Below are 10,744 nucleotides of genomic sequence, written 5' to 3'. Positions count from 1 at the left end.
CTCTAGTGTGTGCCTTTTTAATGTTTTTCTTAGTTCTTCATTGACTTCACGAGTTTATTTATATAATGAGACCCATTGTGACAGGCTCGCGGTACAAATGCAGTACTTGGAAAGATTTCAGATTAGTGACCATGGTCACAGAATCTTTCAATAAACTTTGATAAAGTTTATTTTGGTACTATTTATGCAAAGTAATATGCTTCTTTCTTCGCCTACTTTTGACTCTTATTAGCCATTTACATTTCCTCTGAATTCTGTCTTGCTGGCAAGATGAACCAAAATTTTTATCAGAAGTGTCTGAAAGCAAAACTGTTCTAGTTGCTCATGGCAACCAGACATAATTCTCACCCAAAAGTAATTACAGCGAAGTTCTATGCAGAGGGGAGGGAGTGAGTTACAGCAGCTAATTTTGCCAATTTTGATGGGAAAATGGACATAATGGGAGCCATTTATCAAGACCAAATATTTTTCATGCAGTTCTTTATGCCCCAGTGCAGCATCAGCTAGCAGAAAGGGCTATGAGAATGTTACAGAAACCCTTTGTGCTGTGGCTTCACATGCTATCACACTGCAGCAGCACGTCTCAATCTTACCTTCACTTCCAGTACTTTACAGACTCAAACATTGTCGGTACAGAGACTGCAGCAGATGAAGAAAATGGTTTTAAACAGTGAAGATTATGTGGTGACTTATAAAAAGTCAAAAACTATTCCTGTATCCTGCCATGCACATCATCCACAAAACAGAACAGTTTCTATGGGGGTATGTTTCATGGGTTACAATAAGGACAAGTTCCCTGACACTTGAAGTCTGCTGGGCAGGGTAATTCCTGTTTAGTACATGCATCCAACTGATGGGGTTGTCTGAGGCAATGATTATATAATCATGACTGCAGTAACAGCATATTGGTGATGAGAATTCCAGCCGGTGGCATACGTGGCGTTTTGAACTTGTTTTGGGGACATTTTTAAGCAGTCCAATAACGTGTTTTTTGAAAACGCATCTGTTTTTGACCGGTTTTACCAATTATCTTAAAGCGGGTCAAAAACGGATGCTTTTTTTTAACGCATGCATTTTTAATGGACTGCTTAAAAACGGCCCAAAAACGGGTTCAAAACGTCACGTGTGCCGCTGGCCTGAGGCCCCTTCCACACTAGCGAGTGTGATGCGATGTACTCGCATCACACTCGCAACGCAAGCTGCCGGGAACGCACGGCCCGAACGCTGCACCGCGGGAGTGAACTCAGCATGTCAGTTCACTCCCGCGGTGCAGCGTTCGGGCCGTGCGTTCCCGGCAGCTTGCGTTGCGAGTGTGATGCGAGTTCATCGCATCACACTCGCTAGTGTGGAAGGGGCCTAAGTGAGCTGGCTCATAAGGCTCCGCTCACTAAGAACAGCTGGCTCTTCTAGCTCCTGAATGGCTCCCCATTAAATATATAATAGTGAGCCACAGCCCAGTCAAACGCACCACTCCACTTTTAACCCGATACTATCTGGTATAGGGGCGGGGGTTTAGTGAGCCGGCTCCCATCGTTCACGCGAATGGGCCGACTCTTTGTGCCTGCTCGTTCTCGAACGACCCATCACTACAGCATATGATTGTGGAGCCACTGATGTTAAGGAGATCGTACTGGTTTCGAACGCCATCTTGACTACTGTCCGCCATCTTAGATACAGCAGACATGTTCGCTGACCACTGTCCAGTTAAATTCATAATTCAAACTTCATTTTATGTAACCCGTTTGCTCGCCTGCTAACTAATTCCCTTTGACATTTAATGAGAAGCAAGTCTGTCCTTCATCTTTAGTTCAATATTATGATTCTGGAGTCCGCTTATCTCCTTCTTCTCGGGGAATTAGTATAAACAATATCTGTGTACAAGGTCTCTGAGAACTGAGCACAACTAATTAATTTTTTCCCAGAATGTGCTGATGACCGATAGCTTTGCAGTATACTATTCACGCCTCTTTGATGACTCTTCTGTCTGTGATATTATGCATTTGGAGATATTAAACGGGAGAAGATCTTTACATACACTAAGAGACTGACGTGTGTCTTAGTTTTTATGTTCAAGTTCCTGGTACCAGGACAACCATGAAAGGGTTAATTAGGACTCACCTTACAAAAGTCAAGAGGGCTGTTGGGGCCCTGCATAAAAATCCCTGAGAAGTCAACTGAGAAGATTGGAAGTGCTGCTCAAAAGTCACCTGCAGATATTCCAGATGCTACTTTATTAGGTTGTTAGGCCGCGGTCACACGTACCGCTAAGGACCTCCCCCTGTGCGCTAGCGTCGCGTTATGACGGACGCTTAGCGGTACGTGTGACCGCGGCCTTACACATCTTCTACAGAAACACAATTAAGCTGTGCCTTATACTCTGTTCCTGGTCCCACTATTGAGGGTCCATTTTATGGATAGTAATGTCCGGCTGATGAGGTAAAAGACAGGAGGCTTCAATATACATATCAAGAAAGCGGCGCAGAACTATTAATAGATGTATATAAATAAACTACCTAATATTTGGGTCCCTCACACATTATTAAAAACATGAGGTAAAGTGGCCAAACCCAAGCCACAGGCAGGGGGCATTTTTAAGTTTTTTTTGGAGGGTTGGGGGATTATATAGTGTGGAGGCTTTTCATTGGGTATTTTATTGTGTGTGAATACTATGGGGTGGGGTAAGGGGCACAGCATAGGGTGTATTGTGTCTCTTTTTCTCTCTTTTAATAAATATTGGGAGTCCCTTTCAGACATAACCCTCCCCCTCGCATTTTGTTTGCGTTTTGATACTTAATTCAAGGGCACCACCCCTGAGGTTCTTGTGCACAACAGCTCATAGATTTGACAAGTTGAGGGTGATGCCACACATGGCGTTTTGAACCCGTTTTTAAGCAAAACGCATGCTTTTTGCTTAAAAACGGGCCAAAAACGGTTTCAAAACAGGTTCAAAACGCCATGTGTGGCATCACAGAGGAGGAGGGATGAGCATGCAGAGTAGGGCCGGCACCATAATACGCCTAAATATAGGACGTCACATGTACTATATTTCGCTATGCACGATCACAGTGTGGTGACCAGGCTCCATAGACATCACTAGGTACAAATAGGTGCCCACATATCTGATCCCATTACATTCATGGAAATGAGCCCTTAGTCTTCATTATACTTAAATGAAATTATAATTAAATATGTGCCTATAATCCAGAGCACCCAATCAGATTACTGTTTCTAATCTCTAACTTGTTTTACATAAATACAATCTGTAACCTTATTGGTTGGCACCATTACTGCCTGCTCTACTAGCACTTATACTTGCAGTCTATACTACTGGTCTCCACATACATGGATTCTCCTGCAGAATTGGAGACACGCCTAGAACTTAGTTTAGCCTCTAGTAATGCAGCAATTAAGAGGACACCAGGGAAACATGCACGTAAGCGCGATGACGTAGAGCACGCATTGTTCACACACACACGCCTCACAGCCCAAGCATCTGGACTGACAGGCTGTGGTGACGTAGGCGGTTGTCAGGCCGGATAACCGGCGGCTTCTCCACCCTGGAGACCGAGATGGCTGCGGCAATAGCCATGACGTCGTTGCCTCCCCAGCCTCCACCGCAGGAGGATGCAGAGCAGCGGGATGGGGCCTTAGAAGATGGCGAGGCCGAGGTGTTCATGTCAGAGAGTCACTGCTCCGAGTTGGCCTGGCGGCAGAACGAGCAGAGGAAGCAGGGCCTCTTCTGTGACATGACTCTGGTGTTCGGGGGAGGCGGCCGCGAGTTCCCCGCTCATCGCTCGGTGCTGGCCGCAGCCACTGACTACTTCGCCCCGCTGCTGTCCGGACAGTTTGAGGAGTCTCGGTCGGGTCGGGTGGACATGAAATGGAGCTCTGAGCCGGGCCCGGATCTGGAGACTGTAGAGGCTGTGATACAGTACATGTACACGGGGCAGATCCGGGTGTGCACCGGCAATGTGCATGAGGTGCTGGAGCTCTCTGACAGGTGAGGAGAGTCCGTGTCACTACAGGTGTGACCCAACTTTCTCAGTGTCCTGAGTACACAGTCTATTGCTGCGGAACACCCTCTAGTATATAACATTGGAGATACCGACCTCTAGGATGCATTTGGGGGAACTAGTTTGACAGGTTTGACATTAAAGGGGTATTCTCACCTCGGTTATCAAGGTTATGGGATCTGTGCACCAATAGGAATCATAGGTGTAAAGCAAATGAACTGTTGCAAATGTGATAATGAACACCCCCCCCCCCCAAAATTGTTTGTCTCTTCTTTTCTCAATTGATCTGGTGCATAGTCTTTGTACAAGCAATTGATAGATGATTGCTGCAGCAGTCACCATACCCTGGCATCACTGCTCAGCTGACGTGTGCCAGGGGAAAGTAGTGGCAAGCACTGTTTTTATACGTTTCATTATGTTTACATGCACATTTAAAAAAAAAAAAAATGTTGGATTACCCCTTTTAGTAATCCATTTTGCCTGGATGAATTGGGGTGCACCACAAGTCCAAATTCTGGTTTCATTTTATCTACAAGATCATTTCAATAAAAACACATCATCAATTACAAGTGCCTCTAAAATGCAGACAGTCAAGCTTTGATTTTAAGGATTTATCAATGAAAGTGAAGTTTAATTTTTACTCTTGCACCTTTTGTCCCATTCTCTTCCTCTTTTTCTGCTATACTTCAGTGACAAATCTACACATCATGGATTGTAGGTTACAGTGGTATTACCACTCATTCTGCATCATTAGGGTGGCTCTTGCCGTCATGTAGGGCCCTGCTGCAACGGTTCTTATCAGTTCAGGGTAGTGTAACTCCTTTGATACCATGGTCAGTGGCGACCACAGTATCTTAGAAGTTGGAGAGGCAAGTTGTTCCCTCCTAAAACAGCACAAGAACAGGATTGGTGCAATGTTCCTACTGATGTGTACCAAACTTTTGATGCAAATTAAATGGCAGACTTGCTGTTTTATTCTTTTCTAACTTGTGCTTCAAAAAACAAGGACACATATGTAGACAGAATTTTTTTTTTTCTCTAAATATGTAAAATCTTTTGGTGTCATTTACACTTGGGTGGGGGATGGCCCTTTACAAAGTTACTTACTTTGTAGCATTAACTGTCTTAAAGGAGATCTACCACCAGGATGAAAGATTGTAAACCAAGCGCACATACATGGTGGTGTGTGTGCTCCCTGGAAGGTTCCACTCTTCTTTTTAGCTTCCTATGCTTCCTTGTTTTAAGACAAAACCCTTTAAAAATTATGCAAATGAATTTGAGGGTGTTAATGCAGCCTGGATCCCATCAGGCTTATTTGCATAATTTTAAAAGCATTATTTTTTTAAACCAGGACATAAGAAGATAAAAGAAGAGTGTATCCTGCCAGAGTTGGCACACACCCACATGTATGTGTGCTTGGTTTACAATCCTCTATCCTGGTGGTAGATGTCCTTTAATGTCTGCCACAAGCATGGCCTAGACACTATTTCTAATCAACTATTTAGGTGTCGCTTGTCCCATACTGCATAGTGCAGTGTTGAAGCTATTCCTACTTGGTTGGTCCTATTTTAATTCTGTGAAAGCAGGACTGGGGAATTTGTATATTATTATTTTAGATACGGTGGGGCACTTTTATGTTTCTTTTTAGGACCTAAATTTATTGTTCCACATTTATTTTTTTTTCTACATTTTTTTTAGACTCTTGCAACTAATATGCCCAAAACAACATGGCAATATCGAAGGGGCGTGGCTTTGTGTAAAGGGACGTGCTAAAAAAAACCAAAAAAACATTTTGGCATATATATTTTGTCTGCCTTGAAACTAAGCCAACACATAGGCGGTTCAAAGATAGACTAAAAACCAAAAACTCTTAAACTACTGCAGATTTATCATTTAGCATTAGACATTTTGATAAATGTGGTACAGCATTAGACATATCTAGATTGTCTTACACCTTACAAGTAAATTTGTACCTGAAGTGTGCATGCCCAGCTTTTATAGAACTTGAAGAGAGTCTGAATAGAAGAAAATAGTTGAAATATTGCGCATGTGCGGTAAGGGTAGCACAGTACAGGGCGTCATGCAGTGAACATCTTCTTAATGCAAGATTGGCCACTAGAAGGGAGGTTTATGTTTGGAATCAAAGCAAACAATTCCTTTCTTTGCATAAATATTAATCTAATATTTTAAGCAACAAAAGATAGGCTACACCACCATAAAATATATGGTGTATGAATTTGTGTGTGTGAAAAAAAAAATATTTATTTTATTTTTTATTGTTGGGAAGCTGAGATAAAATTGCATGTAGCCAAGAGATCATAAATCGTTTTTTGGACTAGTGTGTCTCACGTGTGTAAGCTAACATCTCTGTGTTCTGTTTTCCTTTTCTCTTTGTAACTTCATAATCTTTTAGATTTTTGTTGCTCCGATTGAAGGAATTCTGTGGAGAGTTTTTGAAGAAAAAGCTTAATCTCTCAAACTGTGTGGCCATTCACAGTTTGGCGCATATGTACACTCTCAACCAGCTCGCTTTGAAGTCGGCTGACATGATTCGTAGAAATTTCTACAAGGTAATTGAAGATGACGAATTTTATACGCTTCCGTTCCATCTTGTTCGAGACTGGCTTTCTGATCCCGAGATCACAGTAGACTCTGAAGAGATACTCTTTGAAGCCATTTTAAAATGGATTCAAAAAAATGCTGACGAGAGAGAGAAGTATTTTGAGGAATTGTTCAGGCTTCTTCGACTTTCTCAGATGAAACCGACTTATCTTACAAGACATGTGAAAGCGGATCGCCTAGTTGCCACAAATGAGGCCTGCTTGCAATTGGTTGCTGAGGCAGTTGAGGGCCATGCTTTGCGATCAGAAAACTTGCAAGCTGGAAACTTACAGCCCTTGGCTACCCACATGACATCTTTGCCACGCTTTGGTCAGAATATGGATGTAATTATGGTCATTGGAGGCGTCTCAGAAGGGGGGGACTACTTAAGTGAATGTGTTGGGTATTTTATTCATGAAGATCGATGGGTGAACTTGCCTCACATTCACAATCACCTTGATGGACATGCTGTGATGGCTACCGAGACCCACGTGTATGTGGCTGGGTCAATGGAGCCAGGGTTTGCCAAGACTGTTGAGCGATACAATCCAAGCAGAAATGTTTGGGAGCAAGTATGCAATTTAATCACTCGAAAACATTCCTTTGGACTTATGTCTGTGAAGGGCAACTTGTATAGTATTGGTGGGCATGGCAACTTTAGCCCTGGCTTTAAAGATGTCACTGTCTATGACCCAGAGCAAGATAAATGGCAGATCCTTGAATCTGCGCCTAAGATTCTGCGAGATGTGAAGGCTGTTAGTGTAGAAGATCGCTATGTTTACATAACTGCTCGGACACCAGTTGATTGTGATAATGAAGATGGCCTTAGAACGATTAACTGCAGATATGACATTGAAAGCAGTAGGTGGCAGGATATTGAGTCGTTGCCACTTCTGGACAATTACTGTGCATTCCAGATGTCCGTAGCGTGCACAAATTTCTATAATACCGCCTCTTGCTGTCCTAAGAGCTACTCTGTGACTGTTGATGAGGCTCAAAGTAAAATATCTAGGCAAGTCTCAAATGAAATTCTGGAGAGCTTACCGCCAGAAGTTCTGGGCATTGAAGGGGCAGCTATCTGTTACTACAAAGATGATGTTTTTATTATTGGGGGCTGGAAAAATAGTGATGACATAGACAAACAATACAGGAAAGAGGCCTATCGCTATTGCGCTGAACGCAAACGTTGGATGCTTCTCCCACCCATGCCTCAGCCTCGATGCCGCGCTACTGCCTGCCACGTAAGAATTCCATTCCGATACCTGCATGGGACACAGAAATACCCTATGCCTCCTAACTTAATGTGGCAGAAAGATAGAATAAGGCAAATGCAAGAATTGCATCGACATACAATGAATTTACGCCGCACTCCACGATCACAGATTGAGTGTTAAATCCAGATTCTCCAAGACCTTTCTGGTTTCTTTATAGATGCAGTTTGCACATGTGATACCTTTTTTCTTTTCCTTCATTTTTTTTTCCATCGGAGACTGTGTATCTGTAAATTAATGTAAAAAGCTTAAAGTGTTTGCATATTTCATTAAGATATTAGTGTAAACACTCTAATTAGCATGTTGGTGTACACATATGAATATGTGTATGTTATTCACACACAATATTGTGTATAAAATATATGTATCTAGACTAACATGCCGGGACAGGTGAGAGGAAGCATTCCAGTTAGTACATCTTGAGAAAATTAGAGGATACTTCCAGAAATGGTGTTACCTTAACTTATCCACTGCATGTCCTAACAATATAATAATGATTGCAAAGTAGAGAGCCAGTGCTGCAACCAATCACTTTCAACGGAAGCTACAGCTGCAGTTATGGATTTAGACTGTTACTATTCTGTCCCCCCCTTCCGCGTGGGCTTTGCCCATTGAGCAAATATTGATAGGCAATTCCTGGCCAGACTGTAAGCCATGCTCATTGCCTGTGGCTGTGTTTTTTAAATTTGTAACTATAGCAGCCAAAAACGTACGCGTTAACGTTTCTTTAAAAATATATATATATACACTATACCTTCTAACATTCCTTGCCATTTTGCTGCTCTACATTTGATTGTACATTCTTTGCTTACATTCCTAGCTTTTTACTTTTTTTTTCACCTTTTCCACTCTAAGTTTAATAGATTACCACACCATATAATTGATTATTAATAAAGCCTCTTGTATGTTCTTCATGTATGCTGTATACATTTTTTGTATATTTTCTGAATATTATTTCTTCCTGCTTTTATATTCTGTTGATAATCTAGAAACTCAAATGAGATGTGTTTTTTACCAGTTTTCGGTATGGTCTGCACAGACTTGCAGAAAGTACAGGAATAAAAAGTACTGCTGGCCATTTCTATTTTCTGAGTAAAGGGTTGGTCTGCTCCTTCATCCTGCAGGGAGCCTCATACTCCAGCTAGTTGTCTTTATATTCGGACACAGGAGAATAAGGAGGTTCCATTTCAAGGATGTATCAAAAAGGATTTAAACAAAAAAACACATTCGCACCTCAATTATTTCAGTTATTTTAGGTCAAACATACAAAACGGGTGAAAGTCTTTTCACTATACCTTTTATCTCTGTGTAATCTCCACATCATGTTTAGCCTCACAACAATGATCAAATAAACAGAAATTTGAGATATAAATTGGCCTTTTAAGAAATGTGATCAAAGACAAGTATGTGATAAGGGAAGAAGTTGTGCATTCTCTGTGCTAAGTTGTCCTTAAATAAAATACAAATACAGAATATAGTGATATTTGCTATACCAATGTATAGTTGTAGCAGCATTGAGTGTTGTATATGGATAAGGTTTCCACTTTGGATTTAAAAAATATTAACCGAATGCTTTTTCTTAATAATGATATTTAAATATTGTAAAAGATTATGACCAAAATTAAATCTCTCGTCTTTATTCCAATGTTTTTTTCATGTTTTCTCATTGCTTTCCCAGATTTCCATGTATTGCATATTTATCATAATGAGTAGTTTCTTGTATTTAGGAAAAAAAAAATATATTAGACAAAGGAATGATTTGTACACAACAATCGTCATCCGTTAGGAAAAAACACCTTTTTGTTTAATCTTTAGAGTTCTTTTTTAAAACATTTAATATATTAACTCATTTTATGTTTGGAGTACAACATCTCCATGAGTTTTATGTTACACTTTTACCAATCTGGTAAGTGACAGGGATTTCTTATTGAGTCACCTAAAAATGTATTTATTAAGGTGATTAGTGTAGCAGTTTTTTTTCATGCTATAAACATATGATGAAATATTAATGTCCTTGTGTTGTCCACTAGAGGGAGCTCCAGCTCTGTACAAAGGCATAGACAAATCCAGTTCTTGTCTCCTAACTCCCATACTGAGACAGAAACTGTGATAACTTCATGATGGTGGAGGAACCTGGTGTGGTTAGTGGGGTGTCTCGTACATAGGAATCTGTACTCCTCTGCAGCCACCAGCACCATGTACACTTTGTTTTTGTTGTTTTTTTTCTGTTTCCAGAAGAGCATGAGCAGAACTGTTACCACTTCCCAATAATGACCTCATTGAAGCTACTCTATTGTATAAAATATCTTCTGTGCTTTGACTCAATACAGTATACAGATATTGCTCCCTCTATTGGCCAAAGGAGGAAAATATTAAAGGGAGTTTCGACAACCAGTTATATGTATAAATATGCAAGATGTGGAGATTCTACAATGTATGTGTATTTGTTTATGGGTAGACTGCAATTTTAGTAGTTCGGTTTACCTCTGTCTGTCTGTCTTCCAACAATTTGTGCCTTATGTTGCTTATTTCAAAATGCACTATTTGAATTAAATCTATTTACCATTGTCCTCAATTTGTATTGTTGCTGTTTCCTTTGTGTATTTACTACTTCTTGAAACATTTCAACAGAAGGCAGTGTCAGGCCATGGTACTTTAAGCTCTCCAGGGATTAAATTGCCGCAGTTTCAGCACAGTCTGGATGGGTGGATGGTTATCTTTTTATGCCGGTATTGGTGAAAAATTATGTGAATGGTCCTTGGCTCCCTCCTGTAAATGAGACTGTGAGCCTAGTACAGTGGATAAGTTATGATTTCCTTTGAGGGCAACATTCCTTTAACTTATTTTAGTGAAATAAAC

At 40.9% G+C, this 10,744-nt stretch overlaps 1 protein-coding gene across 1 annotated transcript; it reads left to right on the top strand.

Moving 5' to 3' along the window:
* Positions 1 to 3,414: 3,414 nt before the first annotated feature.
* On the top strand, positions 3,415 to 10,460 carry KLHL11 (kelch like family member 11). The gene is made up of 2 exons (XM_072111677.1): positions 3,415 to 4,000; positions 6,427 to 10,460. Exons 1-2 carry the CDS (start codon positions 3,570 to 3,572, stop codon positions 8,006 to 8,008), a joined length of 2,013 nt encoding a protein of 670 aa, XP_071967778.1. The 5' UTR covers positions 3,415 to 3,569; the 3' UTR covers positions 8,009 to 10,460.
* The last annotated feature ends 284 nt before the right edge of the window (positions 10,461 to 10,744 follow it).

This window comes from Engystomops pustulosus, chromosome 6 (assembly GCF_040894005.1).
Source record: "Engystomops pustulosus chromosome 6, aEngPut4.maternal, whole genome shotgun sequence".
Taxonomy (NCBI): Eukaryota; Metazoa; Chordata; class Amphibia; order Anura; family Leptodactylidae; genus Engystomops; species Engystomops pustulosus.
This window is presented reverse-complemented; position numbering and strand designations above follow the sequence as displayed.

Bases quoted from the DNA above. Each gene is read 5' to 3' on its own strand.
- KLHL11 (XM_072111677.1), top strand. From the start codon at position 3,570: ATGGCTGCGGCAATAGCCATGACGTCGTTGCCTCCCCAGCCTCCACCG. The intron at 4,001-6,426 runs GTGAGGAGAGTC...ATAATCTTTTAG, and splicing joins GTGCTGGAGCTCTCTGACAG to ATTTTTGTTGCTCCGATTGA.